The sequence below is a fragment of the Mauremys mutica genome, chromosome 9 (genome assembly GCF_020497125.1).
Source record: "Mauremys mutica isolate MM-2020 ecotype Southern chromosome 9, ASM2049712v1, whole genome shotgun sequence".
NCBI lineage: Eukaryota > Metazoa > Chordata > Testudines > Geoemydidae > Mauremys > Mauremys mutica.
The window spans coordinates 90,422,466-90,441,637 of NC_059080.1; the positions used below are offsets into that span (position 1 = coordinate 90,422,466).

Sequence of the window (19,172 nt, forward strand, 5' to 3'; positions counted from 1 at the left end):
ATTCTACAAAGCATTTCTCATGAGTGCAAGTAGCTCTTGTTTGTTCCCCAGAGGCTGAATTACTCTTATCTACCCAAAACAAATTTGGTAATTGCCTATTTATGAAGTCCACATTCAAATACACAGTGGCTAAAGCCAACCCAGAAGTCACTGTCTGGACCCAGTTTGAACAATTTCTGATCAGAAAGCTGTGCAACTGACTAATTTGCTGTGCTGTACAGAAGATCTACATGGGAAAATAAAAGTCTTGAGTTTAAATAAAAATTTTGACAAGTCTTCAACCTGTTGAGTACTGAGGCAGGTATGCAAACCTGTAGCATTTGGTTCCACAAAATAGCCCTTCATTTCAGTCTGCAAGGGATTTTCTAAGAACCAGCCCCTTCAGGTTGGCTGGGAGGTTTTTGTTTTCAATAACTGCATGCTTCCAAAAGACTGTCCCACCTTATGTATCGATCCTGCAACCTCTAGTGAGTGTCTTCAGCTGAGGCCTGGTGACAGTCTCCTGAGACTTTGGGAAGTGTAAGCTAGCAGTGCCACATCTTTTGTTTTTTGCGTTCTAAGTAGATCCTAGTTTTATTGAGGTATGTCCCAATCCCATCTGTTTGTGGGCACACACATATACACGCTGTCTGCAGAAACTAGGACGCCCCTCAAGCTCAGCACTAAACCTGTGAGGAAAGTAATGCTCAACAATCTAGCAAAATAGCTAGGGAACCTTTAGAGGACTCCTAGACACCTGCAGTAAGAGAGAAAAGGTTTAGTCTCACTTTTATGGAATGTCAGGTTACACTCTGGTACTTCTAGAAGACTCTTGTGATTTTGGTGGGCAGGTGGATCCACAAAGGCAAAAGATGAAGTGAGCAGGCACCTGTGACACCCTCGAAGGTCCAGGAGAAATGGGAGAGTTACTAGCACACAGTTCACTTTTTTTCTACCTGATGAGTGAGGGGGGTCCTCTGTGTTGGTGTTGAAGAGGAAGCGATGCCAACTGTGGTTAGAGGAATGTCTGGGCTAATGATCATGGAAGTGTAGGACTGGAATGAGCCTCAATAGGTCACTTAGTCCAGTCCCTTGCACTGAAGGCAGAACTAAGTAATTAGACTATTCCTGACAGGTTTGTCTAACCTGTTCTTAAAAACCTCCAACGATGGAGACTTCATAACCTCACTAGACAGTTGTTCCAGTGCTTTACTATCCTGACAGGAAGTTTTTTCCTAATGTCCAACCTAACCCTCCCTTGCTGCAATTTAAGGTCAGGCTTCTTGTCCTATCCTCAGAGGTTAAAAAGAACAATTTTTCACTCCTTGTAATAACTTTTTAGGTACTTGAAATCTGTTATCATGTCCCCCGTCAGTCTTCTCTTCTCCAGACTAAACAAACCCATTTTTTTCAATCTTTCCTCATAGGTCATGTTTTCTAGACCTTTGATCATTTTTGTTACTCTCCTTTGGAATCTCTTTGAAAGATTGGTATCTTTCCTAAAATGTGGTGTCCACAACTGGACACAGTGCCCCAGCTCAGGCCTTATCATGAACTAGAGTGGAAAAATTACTTCTCGTGTTTTGCTTACAACACTCCTGCTAATACATCCCAGAATGATGTTTGCTTTTTTTGCAACAGTGTTACACTGTTTAGTTTGTGATCCACTACAACCTCCAGATCTCTTTGTGCAACACTCCTTACTGGGCAATCATTTACCATTTTGTATGTGTGCAGCTAATTGTTTGTTCCTAAGTGGGGTACTTTCCATTTGTCCTTATTCAATTTCATCCTATTTACCTCAGGCCATTTCTCCAGTTTGTTCGGATCATTTTTAATTTTAATCCTATCCTCCAAAGCACTTCAACCCTTCCCAGATTGGGATCGCCCACAAACTTTACAAGTGTACTCTCTATGCCATTAACTAAATCATGGATGAAGATATTGACCAGAACCGGACCCAGAACTAATCCCTGCAGGACCCCACTCATTATTCCTTTCCAGCCAGTTTTGCACCCACCTTATAGTAGCAGCATCTTGGTTGTATTTCCCTAGTTTGTTTGAGAGAAGGTCATGTGAGACAGTATCAAAAGCCTTACTAAAGTCAAGATTTACCATATCTACCACTCCCCCCTCCCTCCCCAATCCACCAGGCTTATTACTCTGTCAAAGAAAGCTATTAGGTTGGTTTGACACAATTTGTTCTTAACAAATCCAAGTTGAGAGTTACTTATCATCTTATTATCTTCTAGGTGTTTGCAAATTGGTTGCTTGATTATTTGCTCCATTATTTTTCTGAGTACTGAAGCTGATGTTCAACTGTAGCTTGTTTGAAGGAAACGTATTTGACCACTGTATAAACTTCCTCCTCCCGAGTACACAAAACACAGCAAATCTTGAACCCAGTCTCAATGCATATTAGTCCAGGTTCTACAAACTCGACTGACAACCAGCTATATGAAGCAAACTGCACATTCATATGGATACTCCACTTAAATTAACACAGCTGAATGAGAGTTGAATGCTAGTTCAGCAGCGAATGGGTTAATAAAGTTCACCCCATGTTTCTGACCCTTCTCTTGCTATATCCTCAAGAAGATTCTAGCATAGTGGGCCAAACATTTGAAGTAGTCAAGAAAAATGGTGGCAGAAACTTCCACCAGCGGAAGGAAATGATTAGCTTGTGGAAGTATTTAGACTAGCACTATAATACGTACCTTCTGATGTGAATTATTTTGAACATTCATACCGAATAACATATACAAGGGAGAGCTGGGATGTGAAAAATCATGAGCATTTGGTAGTATGAATGCTTTGCTAGTAAAATGCTGTGGTTGAGAAAATGAAAAGCTCCCTTTTTAATTGTCAGCAAATTCATAAATTCATACATGTTCATTTTCAGGGTCTATGCAGTGTACAATTCAGTAAAGGGATCCTGTTCAGAGCCAATTAGCTTCACCACTCACAGCTGTGCTCCAGAATGTCCTTTTCCACCCAAATCCTCACACAGGACCAAAAGTTCACTAACCTTACAGTGGAAGGTGAGTAACATAAAGTATCTGAAACCTAGAAAAACAAAGTGAAATACAGTTACCTATAATCAGTGAAACCATTTTAAATTATTTAGTGCTGTGATACTATTGGTTTCCACTGAGGGAATTATGATGTGTTTTAAAATATTTCATTGTGTTGTTTGAGATATCCTAAAATAATAATAAAAAATTACATATATTGGGAAACTGCATGTATTAGAGGCTTGAAAAAAGGTTTGAAACCTTTTGCCAGTTGTAAATCCAAACTTTGTTGACTAGTGATGGAATTTTGTTACTATATGATGACTATTTGATGACCTATAATTAGGGTTGGCAGAATTCAATTTTTCTTTTTCTTTTTTTATAATTTTGGTGGACATTATCAATGTTTATTTTTAAGCATTTTTTATTTTTATTGATTTTAAGTGTTCACAGTTGAATGAAATTGAGGAAGGGGCGGGGAGGACCAGACAATTATTATTTAATGACAGTACATGTTGAGATGCAAAAAGTAAAAACTATATAATTGTTAAAATACAAATTGTCAACATCACGTCAAAATATACAAAGTAAATATCCTTATATCAAAGTCTAATAAGTTCTCAAGCAGCGTTTTTCTTACTTTGCTGATCTGTATATTTTGATTATTTTCCATGGAAATATTTTTGTCTGTTTGTGTGTGTAGAGTGAAATCGGCATTTGCCAACATTTAGCAATAAAAATCGAATCCTTCCAAGCCTACCCATAATTTTGCCAATGTCAGTTCACTTCCTGGTAGACAGGTGGCACTATTGAGCGCTCTGTTGCCATTCTCAATGATTAAATAGAATGTGCCGTCTGGACAGCCCTCAAACCCCGAGATCTGGTCCCTCCAGGTGAGGCATAATGGCCAGATAATATGACCGCTTGCATTGGTGTTGCCCATGCTGCAGGTTTGTTTTTTGGTTTTTTAAAGATGACATATTTGCGGTCTCTCAATGTAGTACCTTTCACAAACACTAAAATGACTGACTTTTAAAAATATATTTAATTACTTTCATCCTCTTCTTATTACACACCAAAATGTTTGCCAAGCTGTGTGCAAAACAAGAGCTCTGATTTCATTTTAAAACGTAGCCATTTGGCTGGGGGAAGGAAATGTGTTTGTAAACTTCTTTCCAAGATCTCATTTTTTGTTTTTGTTTATAGGCACCCATTGACAACGGTTCAAAAATCACCAGCTACCTGTTAGAATGGGATGAGGTAAGTGGTAACTAGTTACAGAAATATTAAAAAATGAAATGACTTATTAAATAACATTCTGATTTGATGGATGTGCTGGGTAAAGAAAAAGAATTAAACTCTGGAGAACCAAACCATAGGAAAATGAACTCCTGATGGCATTCAACAGAGAAGAAAGATGGAGAAGTTGGTTTTCCATACATGTTCTTATGTATAGCTTTTTGATTTCACACCTTATACGTTCATTTTTTTTGAGATCAGGTGTTTGGTGCAATGAGTTTATTAATTAATTTATTTACAATGCAGTAGTGTCTAGGAGCCCCCGTCACGGACCAGGACCCCCCTCTGCTAGGCGATGTACAGACACACAACAAAAATACAGCCCCTGCCCCAAAGAGCTTAGGATCTGATCCTGCAGTCCTTTCTCATAGAAAATTCCTATTGACTTCAAATTAATAGTGTCATTTATATAGTGAACACACTATTGGTTGCTTTACAGAAATGATAAAAAAAGATGAGGTCTGTGTCCCAAAGAACTTACATTTTAAGTAGACAATATAGCCCTGGGGCGGCAGGGAGGGAAAAAACCAGGTGACGGAACGGAATTGTTGAGCATGCCTCTTGTTTTCTTCCATTATGCCAGTAATATTTTGGCACCACTTTTCCGAGGGCCGGTCTAGGGAATATAATCTTCATGGAAGAAGTGTGTATTGAAAGGAGACTTTACGGACGTGAGGACAGAATCATAGTGGGGTCACAGAAGGGCTTCCAGGCTTTGGGCCAGCATGAAATCAGGTGCCAAAAGCAGGAATGGGCGGTCTGGGTTTAGTTATGCTGTGTGAAACATATCTACCTGCCTTATATAAGGATATTATTTTGTGAGCAGTCTTCAACTGCTGTGCTACTGACATATTTCCAGATCATTATACTACATCTGACATCTGAAAGCACACACTGTGCAAACATTCATTCTGTGCAGTATCACAGCAAGTGTCCCTGCATGGAGAGAACCCTACTGAACTAAAGAAATTAAACAATAGCTGCAGAATGGCTCGCTGCCCACAGTGCACAATGTAAGGAAAGGTTAGTGACCATTTTAAAAAAAAGCAAGCTGGAGAAGAGTTCAGTGGGGGGAAAAATCTTTCCATTTATTATTCTCATCTATTACTTGTTCAGCATCATACACAAATTCATGCACCGTAATCCAGGGAAGGCAAAGCAGAAAATGAAACTGAGAATAAAGCAGAAAATGAGTCAGGAGAACCAAAAAGATCTAGGCCAGGATAATCAGAGATATAAGTCCTGTAAGACATCATACCTTCTGCAACCAGATCCAAATACTGCTGTCCTTTCTCATGCCAAACTCCTCTTAATTTCAATGGGAGCATATCACCAAACCAAGGTGAGGTGTGAAAATATGGGATATTTCTAAAATGCAAAAAGAGAATGAAAGAGAGTGGAAACTGATAGCATACCAATAATAGAATGTGAATACCTGGTTAGGGTGTAAATTTCTATCATCTGCCTTAGAGCCTGATCCAGAACCCACAGAGGACCATGGAAACATTCTCACTGTTACAGAGCTCTTAAATAATAACATAGAAAGGGTTTTAACCAAGAATAATAATAATACTTTGCATTTAAATAGCATTTTTATCTTTTAAAGATGTGTAGTACTACTACTCTTCTGCAGAAGTGTAAGTTAAGGTACAGAGAGTCTCAAGTAATTTGCCCCAGGCAACACAGTGTTTCAGCTAAGTCCTGGCTCCTAGACCTTTGGTCTAGCTCAGGGGTCGGCAACCTCTCAGAAGTGATGTGCCAAATCTTCATTTATTCACTCTAATTTAAGGTTTTGCGTACCAGTAATACATTTTAACATTTCTAGAAGGTCTCTTTCTATAGTCTAGCATATATAACTAAACTATTGTTGTATGTAAAGGAAATAAGGTTTTTAAAATGTTTAAGAAGCTTCATTTAAAATTAAATTAAAATGCAGAGCCCCCCAGACTGGTGGCCAGGACCCGGGCAGTGTGAGTGCCACTGAAAATCAGCTCGTGTGCCGCCTTCAGCACGCATGCCATAGGTTGCCTACCCCTGGTCTAGCTACTAGATTACATTTCTTCCCTAGTAATAACATTGCAGTTGGATCCATGAATGGATCCTCAGCCAGTGAAGATGAGAGAGAATAATGGACACAATAAGTTGGCATGCCTCATAATGATTTGACATGACTCTGAGTGGATTAAAATATAGAGCTACTGAAAGTGGGGAGCAAACAAGATGGCTGTTGCAATACTCTAGTGGTCAGATAGGAATGCATACACAGAAGTATTTTGGTCGAAAAAATAATATTAGCAGACAGAAATGGACTGTTGAATTGATGTGTGACCTGAAAATAGATTATGGTCCAAAGTACAGGAGGTGATGTGCAAGAGGACAGTTGTCTCTGCAGGAACTTGTTTTTCCATCTGAAAGAAATGTATTCCGGAAGACAAGGCATTGATTCCTTCATTTGACATTTCACTGATGTCTCTGTATACTTGCATTCATATTTCACTATACGAGTTATGGCATCCAAGTACGTAGCAGAGTGCACACTCAGTATTCTATACCCTCTCATGTAGTTATGCCAAATGTATGTAGGGGAAAACACAGACTTTCTGTTACAATGCTGTACTGTATCTCAGTGAAATCAAGACACAAATAGGGGAAGAGGAGAACACTTGCCAGGAAACAGCAAAGGCTTAGCCAGGTCTCAGCTAGAGCAATATTCATTAGCTACAGGGTACAGAATAAAATATAAACACAGGAAAATCAGTGATGAGAAGGAAATTAAATTATGTCTGTAAGCAGAAGGAACTGTGCATGAATGGAAAATGAGAAATCTACCATTCTCAGGGTGGCTTTCTAATTGTATTTATTTGATAATCTGCCTTCAAAAAATTACGCCCCTTCATAATGAGGGATGGTGTGAGAGTTCCCTGTGAAAAGCCCTCTGAACATGGGAACTGCAATACAGATTATCAGACCTACTCCTGGAAGAGTAAAGCTTCACGCTACAGAAACAAAATCGGCATTGTGAGAACCAGAGAGCAATAAAACTGATCAAGGGAAGGCACGGGGCCAAAAGTCATGCAAACTGGCACATTCCCCCTGGAAAAAGCATGGGACTGCCACAGAACCACTTCTGAACAAAGCATGCAATCTATTCACATTAATGATGGTTTTTTTTAGCAGCCTATTATCACTTTATAGCAGCAACCAGCAACAGGTGCTATCACTCTGTGGTATGTTTCAAACCTTGGAGTGTGTCTAATGTTAAACTCTGTCTGAAGCAAAACCTTATTGTTTTACAGGCTGTCTTCAGTTAGATTGTGAGCATTTAAAATGCTTCCAGGAATGCAGATAGCACCATTTTCAAATTTAAAAATAAACTGTTGCTGCAGGAAGGATATAACACTGGCCAGTCAGGGGACTAGGCAGTACCCTAAAATGCAGCAAGAGGACTGCACTTTAAATCCATTGATGGCCACAGTCACTGACACTTCCAGGCTTGTGTTTATTTAAAGATTTCAGCTGGTCTCGTTAGCACTTCATCAGGACATAGCACACGAACACATAGCACACGGGACTACAGAACTGCCCTTGTGTGGGGTGTACATACCACATTCCCAAGGCTCTCCTGAAGTGGCTCAAGTAGCTATCCAAAGAACATTCAGTCAGATTGTCTTGTCTTCCAAAAAGAGCAGATCATTACCTCTACTGTGAATTATCATTTTATTTTCTCAGTAGGACAGAGAATAAATGTGGCAGTTACTATCCAGAAGGCCCAATTGTGCAGCCTAATGCTTCACATACGTGGGCAATTTGGGACTAGGATCCAGCTTGGATTCCGAACAGTTTTTATCTGTACCAGGCACATGACAGTGGTCCCTGAGAGCCTGTGTAAGAGATATAGGGTCAATATTCTCTTCTAAAACTGTTTCTTCTCAAGGGATACAGGTTTGATTAGACGAAGAGACCTGAATTGACCTAGAGGGGTGTGTTTTTTATTATCTGGTTTCCTGCATCATCTTGTGGGGATTTCCAAAATCCTCACTAACCCTTTGGGATCACCAGTTTTAGATCACAGCACAAATAAACTGGCATTTGTTACTTTAGTGGAATTGCAGATATTGCGTTCTTGCTAGAAAGGTGGTCAGACTCACTGAGTTGTGCTCTCAGGTAGTTGAAGTCAAGGGGTGTTGCATCCTATTCATATAGCAGGAGCGTTATTACTTTCGTTAATATTTCTATATGCCAGTTTTATCCTGCTTTCTTCTTCTTTCCCCCAAATGAGGGATTTGAAGGATTTCCTCAGCTGCAGGGTCTGCTACCAATATGATAAGAAGAAACTAAAGACTAAGAACATCAACATAACAACACTGCAATCCAGATTAGGAATTATTATTTTTTTCTTTTTTCCTATTTGGATTAGGCTGGCTTTAATGTTTGTTGGTTTGCTTGTTCAGTTAGTAGAATTTGAAAATTGTAAAGAATGACAAAGATTAGAGTGGCACCTTTATTTTCTTTTTCCTACTGAGCTCCCAGACCCATAAAGGTTTCAGAATTTAACTAGTAAAAATGGTTTCCCTAAAATAATTGAAGGTTTAATAGTGACTGGTTTTTAACAATAAAATCTGTGCATTTTACGAAGTACTGCTCCAACTCAGTGCCTACTGCTATATACCCATGCCTGCTTAATAGAGCCTCCCCTTCGAGAGGATCAGAACTGGGCCCTCTTTTCAACTCTTTTGGAATTCAGATGGGATTCCAGAGAACTTCTGAACTCTAGCTGGGCTCCCTGTGATATGGGGTCAGCTATAGTAAGCATGGCAATGAACTAGCCATTCGTGAAAACTCCTCCCTGTGGCTCAGATTTTCCCTTATCCCCTTTTTGAACAGACACTGACTAAACCAGGGGTGGGCAAACTACGGCCCATCAGCCATTTTAATCCGGCCATCAAGCTCCCGCTGCGGAGCGGGGTCTGGGGCTTGCCCCGGTCTGGTGCTCCAGCCAGGGAGCAGGGTCGGGGCCTGCTCCGCGCGGCTTCCAGAAGTAGTGGCATGTCCCCCCTCTGACTCCGACATGTAGGGACAGCCAGGGTGCTTCGGTCCACATGCTGCTCCCACCCCAAGCGCCGGCCCCACAGCTCCCATTGACCGGGAACCATGCCAATGGGAGCTGCATGGGAGGCGCCTGCAGATGGGGCAGCATGCAGCAGAGCTGCCTGGCCGCGCCTCCGCGTAGGAGTCGGAGTGGGGACATGCCGCTGCTTCCAAGAGCCACTTGAGGTAAATGCTGCCCAGAGCCTGCACCCCTGCCCCAGTCCTGATTCACCCTCCAAACCCATCGGTCAAGGCCAGAATACTGTGACGGGTTTGATCACAGAAACCCCCTTGGGAGGTGCCAACTGATGTGCCAAGACTACTTCTGCCCCTGCTTTCCTGCCCTGGCAGCTTAGGACTTCAGTGCCCTGCCTGCTGCAAACCCAGACCCAGGTCTGAATCACGTTCCCTAACACCTGTGGGCTTGACTGAAAGCAGCTTACAGAAATGTTCTTATCTTTAACACTCAGGTGCCCAACTCCCAGTGGGGTCTAAACCCAAATAAATCCATTTTACCCTGTATAACGCTTATACAGGGTAAACTCATATGTATCAGAAGGGTAGCCATGTTAGTCTGGATCTCTAAAAGCTGCAAAGAGTCCTGTGGCTCCTTATAGACTAACAGACGTAGTCTATAAGTCTCTTAGTATATAAGGTGCCACAGGACACTTTGCTGCTTTTACTGATAGATATGCACAGCTGTTCCCCCCCCCCTCGGTTAATTAATAAGTAATTAAGTAATTAACTCTGTGTTCATTAATGAGTAAAAGTGATTTAATTAAATACCGAAAGTAGGATTTAAGTGATTCCAAGTAGTAACAGATAGAACAAAGTGAATTACCAAGTAAAATTAAATAAAACACGCAAATCTAAGTCTAACAGCCGAGTACAGATAAAAACCTCACCAATAAGCTTCCTTTTACAGACAAGTTTCCTTTTAGTCTGGGTCCAGCAATCACTCACACCCCCTATGGTTATTGTCCTTTGTTCCAGTTTCTTTCAGATATCCTTGGGGTGGAGAGGCTCTCTCTATAGCCAGCTGAAAACCAATGGAGGGGTCTCCCACGGGCTTAAATAGACTTTCTCTTGTGGGTAGAGACCCCCTCCCCTCACCTATGCAAAGTCCAGCTCCAAGATGGAGTTCTGGAGTCACCTGGGCAAGTCACACATCCATGCATGATTCACAGTTTTTACAGGCAGAAGCCATTGCCCACATGGTATCTTGTATGTCTCCAGGAAGACTTCTTATGTGGATTGGAGCATTCCAAGATGCATTGTTCCCCAAGTGCTTCTTGATTGGGCACTTAACCTTGCAAATTCCTTTCTAAAGAAGCTGACCAAATGCCTCATAAAGCTTACTTAGAAATCAAGCAAGTATACAGCTAATATTCATAACTTCAAGTACAAAAATTATATATGTGTACAAATAGGATGAATAGATTCAGTAAACCACAACCTTTGCAGAGATACATTACTCCAGTTATGTCATATTCCCATAAAGCATTATGGGATACATCATCACAAGTACCTTCCTGCACCCCAAACCCCTCATCCTGCACCCCCAGCCAGAGCCCTCCGCCATACCCCAACCCCCTGCCCCAGCCCTGATCCCCCTTCCGCCCTCCTAACCCCTTGTTCTCAGCCTGGAGCAGCCTCTTACACCCCAAACCCCTCATCCCCAGCCCCCGCCCAGAGCCTGCACCCCCAGCTGGAGCCCCCCCCGTACCCCATTGCCCCAGCCTGGAATCCCCTCCCACACCCTGAACTCCTCATTTCTGGCCCCAGCCAAAGCCCTCACCCCCTCCCACACCCCAACCCCAATTTCATGAGCATTCATGACCCGCCATACAATTTCCATACCCAAATGTGGCCCTTGGGCCAAAAAGTTTGCCCACCCCTGGACTAAACCTATGGTAAACGATGATTGGGCTGAGATTAATAATACAAAAGACAAAGGCATTCCTGCCTTTTTATTATTAAAAAAAAAAAAGCCCTTTCCAATATAGATGGACACAAACTTTTAATTTCCTTCTGGAATCCACTCGGCTGGTTGCAGTTACTCTCTATTATAATTCATTTGCAACTTCTACCAGACTGGTGGAGCTGCATTGATCCAGTTTCATGGAGCAGGCTCTGACTCTCACTGCAGCAGATACTTAGCATTGGAACGATCAGGAGCGGAATTGAGCATCCTGGAATTTAGGACTGGAGAAAGAAGCAGTAGTGAACATGTCACGGGCTGCTGTCCATGTCTTTCCTCCCTCGGTGCTATGTGTTTGAGGAAATGATGAGGTGTGTTGAAAGCAATTTATGAAACTTTATAAGATTAAAACTTGGAAGCTGAATATTTGAAGGATAAGAGGGGGATTCTGGGAAGATTGTACCACTCCTGGGCAGCAGCCAGTGCCAACTTGTCTGTTCTTCTCCAAAATTATGCCGGCATTAAAGCTTTCATAAATCTCTAAAAAAGGACTATTTCCAGGCTATTAATGCCAGGATCATTAGAAATATCAGCCAGCCTCTCCAATTAGTGCCAATAGAATCTGAAATACCAGCCAGTCTGAGTAATTGGAAATACCAATAAATGCAGACTAGGTCAGCATAATGTGCAATACCAGCTCTGCCAGCAAATGTATACATGAACAGATTTATATTATTATAAAGTTGAACATTGTCATCTACAGTATGCTGAGGGGTTTTGAGGGCAGGGAAGTTGGGGAACAGATTGCAGAATTGCAAAGATTTGACCAAACTTTATGAAAATTATAGTTGCATGATATAATATGCTGGAATTCTTTGGAGATGGCCCTTGGCTCCTAATTCAGAAATTAGCATTTATACTGCTGTGTCAGAACCTCCCATGACTGCTTCATTTTCAGCTAGGACTCTCCTTATTGTATGCCTTAATCAATCCACTCATCATTTGCTCACTCCAATCCGCAAGAGGTTTTTTTGGTGAGGGGAGCAAAAGGTAGAATTTTCATTCAGGTCTGCATTTGTCTGCCAGATAAATAGTTAATAATCAAAGAAAAATGATCAATAAAGTTGAGGTTCAAACAAAAAAAGAGGAACAAAAACCACTGCTGCAAATGCATCAAACGTAATAGAATCAGGACAGTTTTTAAAGGGTTGTAGAAAAAAATCATCATTAAAAGCATCTGAGTCTGAAGAAGAGTGTTTCTTAAAAAGAAGAAAGACCTTCTCTTGATAACCCTGCACTTTCTAACTTGCACTTTTTCAATACAGTGGGTGTGGTGCAAAGATTTTGTATAACCTACATATTGAGACATGCTGCCCCTGAACTGCAAAGTGTCACCTACCATTCTTTCTCCAAGATGTTTTCTATCCAATAGCTGTGTTTGTCAAAGGATTTAATATGTCATAAACTACTTCTAGCTTATAAGTATCTTTTAAATAAGCATCAGTTTAGATAAGAGTCACGAATCCTAAAGTGTTTTTCCCTTAATTTAGCTGAGCTGTGTAGCAGAATTACAGCCAGGGCAGCTGGGAAACATCTAAATAGATTGTGCACTAAACTGAGTACTTGAGCAAATGGAGAATGGTACCGTATGGATAAAAGTAAGATAGGGCTGTTTGTCAATGTGTTGAACATCCCTTATGTGACTCCAAGTTCTGTGCATCACAGGAGGTCTGCATGATGGTTCTGAGCTTTTGGACACATACTTTCTAGATGTGCTACACTCTCCTTGGGGCGTTCTCAGGAACTTGAAGTTCAGAGTTGTGATATAGGCCCTTTCATGTGCTTCCATAGCAGTGACAAAATGGAGCCTGATTCTCCAGTGCACTGCACTGTGTATACTCATTCACATGTGTGCCAGATGAGTGCAAAGTGCTACCAGTTCAAAATAGAAGCATTTGACTGCCACATTGTGCAGGATCAAGGAGTGGAGAATTGGGTCCACTATTTTTGCTATGGAAATGCAGTCACCTAGATTTGACACTAAAACATATGAAAGATTCTCCTGGAATCATCTTTCTGTGATTATGCCAATTTGAGGTCTGCTAACATTTTTTTGGGAATAAGTTGGTTGCATTTAATGTATTGTGCAAGGTAAATATGAGCAGCCATTTCATTTCTTTCAGGTGAATACAGTATGTTAATGATCCTTGCAGGATCAGTGCCAATTACACTAAGGTAGTTTGGTTCAATAGTTACAGAAGTGTTGTCAGTTTGTAGAATCCTTGGAAAGGACACTCCGATGCTAACAAAATTACAGGTCCCACTGCCTCCAGGGAAAGATCCTGGCCCTTCTTCCACAACTGCAGAGGCCTCTAGACATAGGGTTTGTCTACATTGGAAAGTTTCCGCACCACAAGTTATACCACTTTTATTAAAATGCTGGAATTAAACCGTGGTTGCATGTCCGCATTGTGCTGCTTGTGATGATGGAGCACATCGACATTAGCAAAGACAGCAGTGCATTGTGGTAGATATCCCACTGTGCAACTGGCTGCAGGGTGCTTTGGGAAGGGTTTGTAATGCCTCATGGTACAGGCACAGCATCACATGATGCAGGTTTCCCAATCTCATTGTTCCATGGGCATCCTACTACATTGCCAGCTGCTTTCCAACTGAAGGGGGAGGGAGGGAGTGTGTGTGTGTTTATAGAGGGGGTAAGAGAGACAGTGTCTTTTGGGGGACAGAGTGTGTTTCAGCATGTTGTCTTGTAAGTTCAGACACCATCAGGAAGCAACCAGTCCTGGGGGAGGGGAAAACCCCGACATCAGCCCCCGTCTCTCTTCCTGGGCTCTCTGCACAGCAATCTCTCTCTCTCTCTCACACACACACACCATCTGTGTTCAACAGCACAAGCATTCCACATTAATGGTTTGCTTTGTGTCCCAGAGTAGATCAGCACAGCGTGCAAAGGCTGTCAGAAAAGGTGCTTTGAAAGGCGAGGGGCGCATGTTTCCGGGGCAGCCAAGTTCAAAATAAGCAGTCCCTTGAGGCATTATGGGACAGCTCTGAAGGCCAGTTACAGTGCAGAAAGCAATCAAGTGTCTACGCTGGAGCCTCTGAGCCTTACGACTCTTGTCGAGGTGGTTTTTTTGCAGTGCTGCAACTGAGGAGTTTCTGCGCACAAAGTGGCTTGGCAGTGTGTAGTTTGAATGCAAAAAGCTGCTTTACTACGCAGAAGCTTGACAGTGTAGACAAGTCGATAATTAATCTGATGGAATTTCATTGTGTGGGGGAGGGAGGCACAATTTGGGGAACTCTATGTATGACTCAGCAGTGTACCAGAGACTTAAGCTCCACCAATACACGGATGTCAGCACCCTGCATGGGCTACCCTCCAATGATTGACAAAAAGAACAGGAGTACTTGTGGCACCTTAGAGACTAACACATTTATTTGAGCATAAGCTTTCATAAATAGCCCACCTTCATCAATTAGTCTCATTAGACTTGGTATGGCAACACCCATTTTTTCATGTTCTCCGTATATATCTTCCTACTGTATTTTCCACTGCATGCATCTGATGAAGTGGGCTTTAGCCCACGAAAGCTTATGCTCAGATAAATTTGTTAGTCTCTAAGGCCTTGTCTACACTACAAGACTATTTCGAATCTACTTAAGTCGAATTTGTGTATCCACAGTAAATACACTAATTCGAATTTCTGAGTCCACAGTAACAGGGCTGGCATCGACTTTGGAAGCGGTGCACTGTGGGAAGCTATCCCACAGTTCCCGCAGTCCCCGCTGCCCATTGGAATGCTGGGTAGAGCTCCCAATGCCTCCTGGGGGAAAAATGTGTCGAGGGTGCTTTTGGGTAACTGTTGTCATTGAACCGTCAATCACGCCCTCCCTCCCTGAAAGCTCCGGCGGGAAATCTGTTCGCGCCCTTCTCTTGTCGGTTACAGCGCGTACGCCACAGCACTGCGAGCATGGAGCCCGCTGCGATCATCGCTGCACTTATGGCCGTTGTCAACTCCTCGCACCTTATCGTCCACCTCTTCCACAGTCAGCTGCTGAGAAATCGTGCGAGGAGGCTCCGGCAGCGCGGTGAGGACAGGAATTCACAGAGTGGCGCAGACCTCTCACAAAGCAGGGTACGCCGCGCCGTGGAGATCATGGTGGCAATGGGTCAAGTTCATGGTGTGGAACGGCGATTCTGGGCCCGGGAAACAAGCACGGACTGGTGGGACCGCATAGTGCTGCAGGTCTGGGATGAATCACAGTGGCTGCGAAACTTCAGGATGCGTAAGGGCACTTTCCTTGAACTCTGTGACTTGCTGTCCCCTGCCCTGAAGCACCAGGACACCCGGATGCGAGAAGCCCTGAGTGTGCAGAAGCGAGTGGCCATAGCCCTCTTGAAACTTGCAACGCCAGACAGCTACCGGTCAGTAGCGAACCACTTTGGCGTGGGCAAATCTACCGTGGGGGTTGCTGTGATTGAAGTAGCCCACGCAATCGTTGAGCAACTTCTCTCAAAGGTAGTGACTCTCGGAAACGTCCAGGACATCATAGATGGCTTCGCCGCGATGGGATTCCCAAACTGCGGTGGGGCTATAGATGGGACTCACATCCCTATCCTGGCACCAGCCCACCAGGCCAGCGAGTACATTAACCGAAAGGGCTACTTTTCAATGGTGCTGCAAGCACTGGTAGACCATAGGGGACCTTTTACCAACATCTTCGTTGGGTGGGCGGGCAAGGTTCATGACGCGCGTGTGTTCAGGAACTCTGGTCTGTTTAAACGCCTCCAGGCAGGTACTTTCTTCCCGGACCACAAAATAACGGTTGGGGATGTGCAGATGCCTACAGTGATCCTCGGGGACCCAGCCTACCCGCTAATGCCCTGGCTCATGAAGCCCTATACAGGCGCCTTAGACAGAGAGAAGGAACTCTTCAACTACCGGCTGAGCAAGTGCAGAATGGTGGTGGAGTGTGCTTTCGGACGTCTCAAGGGGAGATGGCGGAGCTTACTGACGCGCTCGGACATCAGCGAAAAGAATATCCCCGTAGTTATTGCTGCTTGCTGTGTGCTACACAATCTCTGTGAGAGCAAGGGTGAGACCTTTTTGTCCGGATGGGAGGTTGAGGCAAATCACCTGGCTGCAGTTTACGCTCAGCCAGACACACGTGCCGAGAGAATATCCCAGCGGGAAGCGCTGTGTATCCGGGAGGCTTTGAAAGCAAGTTTCCTCGGAGAGCAGGGTAACCTATGACTCTCCACTTGCTTTCAAGAGAAACTGACCCTGGTTCTGTGTCTGTATGTGTCGATTTCGATCTGCGGTTACATACCCCGTTCTCCAAGTTTCCCCCACTTCCAAAGCACGTTTTAAAGCAAATTAATTGTAACACTCATTAATAAATCTTTGTTTTACTTTGCATTTCTGTTCAGGTGTTGAAACATGGACGCATACTGTGCTGGGCATGGTGTGCACTGATGTACAGACCGCTTGTTCCATAGAGGAATGACATCCTCCTGCTCCTACATAGGTCTCTGTGGTGGGGGACGGTTGCAAGTGGTTGTGCATGAAGGGGAGGGTTTGCAGGAAGGGGTGGGTTTGCAGGAAGGGGCGAGTGGTGCCTTCTTTGGATAGGGGTTTGGATGACGGCAGTGGGCTGCGGGTTTGGGCGTAGGAAGGGGTGAGGGGTGTGGGGGAAAGGTGAGTATCTGTCCGTGGATGAGGGCTCTTGTTGGGGCTCAGGGCAGCGGAGAGGCTCGTTGCTACGGTGGAAGTGCATGGTAAGGGCAGCGTGCCTTAACATTAAGGGGGTGGCAGGCGCTAGGACCCTGGACAAGCATACACATCACAGAATGACCCGGGGCAGCATACACCACACAGAGTGACCCTGGTGCCTACTGACTGCAGTGTGTGTGTGCCCTGCAGTTGATCCTGCCCCCGATAGTCTGTACCCTGGTAATGTAGGCTATACCGTGCAATTATAAATCCCCCCACACACACACAAAAAAATCCTCTGACACGAAAGACGTGACCGAAACAGTGAATAACAGCAAACAGCTTTTAATAATCTAATACACACTGGGGGGATGAAACTTGGATTTGGGACTGGGTGAGCCTGTAAGGGAAGCACTTCTACAAATTTATAGCGTGAGAGGTGTGTGGTACATTACCGCTATGCAGTGGTGCAGTGACAGTTCTCACGGCCCCTACCGCCCCTCCGTCTTGTACTTTTGGGTGAGGGGGGGGCAGGACTTTTTGGCGGGGGAGGGCGGTTGCAGATACACTGCAGGGGGGCTCTGTCCTCCTGCCTGCGGTCCTGCAGAACATCAACAAGGCGCCGGAGCGTGTCCGTTTGCTCCCTCATTAGCCCAAGCAGCGTTTGAGTCGCCTGCTGGTCTTCCTGCCGCCACCTGTCCTCCCGTTCGATGTGTGTGCGATGCTGTTGACATAGGGTCTCCCTCCACTGTCTCTGCTCTGCCGCCTCGGCTCTGGAGCAAGCCATCAGTTCCACGAACATCTCGTCCCTAGTCTTTTTCTTTCGCCGCCTAATCTGCGCCAGCCTCTGCGAGGGGGATGCCGGGGCAGTCCGGAAAAGAGCCGAAGCTGTGTGATGGGAAAAGTAACTGATTTCCTTGAACAGATACATGTTTGCGAACAGTGAACACAGTCTAGTCAGTTTCTCTGAACAAGACCATACAGGGCAACAAGTCTCACGAGATCTCAGGTCAAGTTCGAGATTTCGGAATACGCTCTCATTGGCTGCGGCATTGCACAGGAGAGCGGACAAGTGGGGAGAGACAGCTGAATCCGTCTAGCAGACAGTCCTGGTAAGCCTTACAGTACATTCTGCTTATCAGTTAATGGATAGCTGTGCCCTCCCGCTAAAGGCAATCTGGAAATCATATACTCTGACCCTTTTCCAGCCACTCCCGCCAGTGCACGGGAAAGATCAATGTATGCTTTTCCTATGTGGCCTACAACACGTGGCTGTTAAGCGAGGGTCATTGTTATGCAAAGTAAAAGTCAACCATTCACAACAGTAACAATACACTAATTGCCCTAATTAGATGCAGCATTTCATGAACGAGATCACCCTGATGCGGGTCCCTCGGAGTCACAAAGAGCGGATGCTAAGGGAAGCCCTGCAGAGACCAGGACCATATGCGGCCATGCTTGTGGAGGCGATGATTCCCATCTACATAAGGATGTCCTGGCGCGGAAGAGTGTGCTTCCACGGAGCACCCAACAAGGCACCTCTCCCCAGGAACCTCCTGCGGAGGCTTTTCGAGGACCTAAATGAGACCTTTCTTGAATTGTCCCTGGAGGATTATTGTTCAATCCCTATATGTGTGGACCTACTTTTCATATAGTTTTTCATTGAAAATTTTATATATAGTATTTCTATTTTTTTATACCTGTTTTATAAAAAATAAATGTTTACATGTTTCTAGCACTTACCGCCTGATCCTTCCCCTGATTCAGAGTCCGGGTTAACGGCCGGGGAGGGTTGGTAGGGGATCTCTGTGAGGGTAATGAAGAGATCCTGGCTGTCAGGGAAAGCGGTATTGTGTTGGCTGTCGCCTGCGCCGTCCTCCACTGACCCTTCCTCATCTTCCACATCGGCGAACATCGAGGAGGAACTGTCCAGGTTCACTATGCCATCCACTGAGTCCACGGTCACTGGTGGGGCAGTGGTGGCAGACCCACCTAGAATGGCATGCAGTGCCTCGTAGAAGCGGCATGTCTGGGGCAGGGCTCCGGAGCGTCCGTTTGCCGCTCTGACTTTTTGGTAGCCTTGTCTCAGGTCCTTGATTTTCACGCGGCACTGCATTGCATCCCGGCTGTATCCTTTCTCTA

The 19,172-nt window shown here is 44.2% G+C and overlaps 1 protein-coding gene across 8 annotated transcripts in view; it reads left to right on the forward strand.

Moving 5' to 3' along the window:
* Positions 1-19,172, forward strand: part of FNDC3B (fibronectin type III domain containing 3B) — a 364,378-nt gene that overhangs the window by 249,741 nt on the left and 95,465 nt on the right. For all 8 annotated transcript variants that reach the window (XM_045030459.1, XM_045030460.1, XM_045030461.1 and 5 more), the window contains 2 exons: positions 2,882-3,020; positions 4,200-4,253. In XM_045030459.1, the coding sequence (XP_044886394.1) occupies positions 2,882-3,020; positions 4,200-4,253 (193 nt within the window). The remainder of the gene's footprint in view (positions 1-2,881; positions 3,021-4,199; positions 4,254-19,172) is intronic.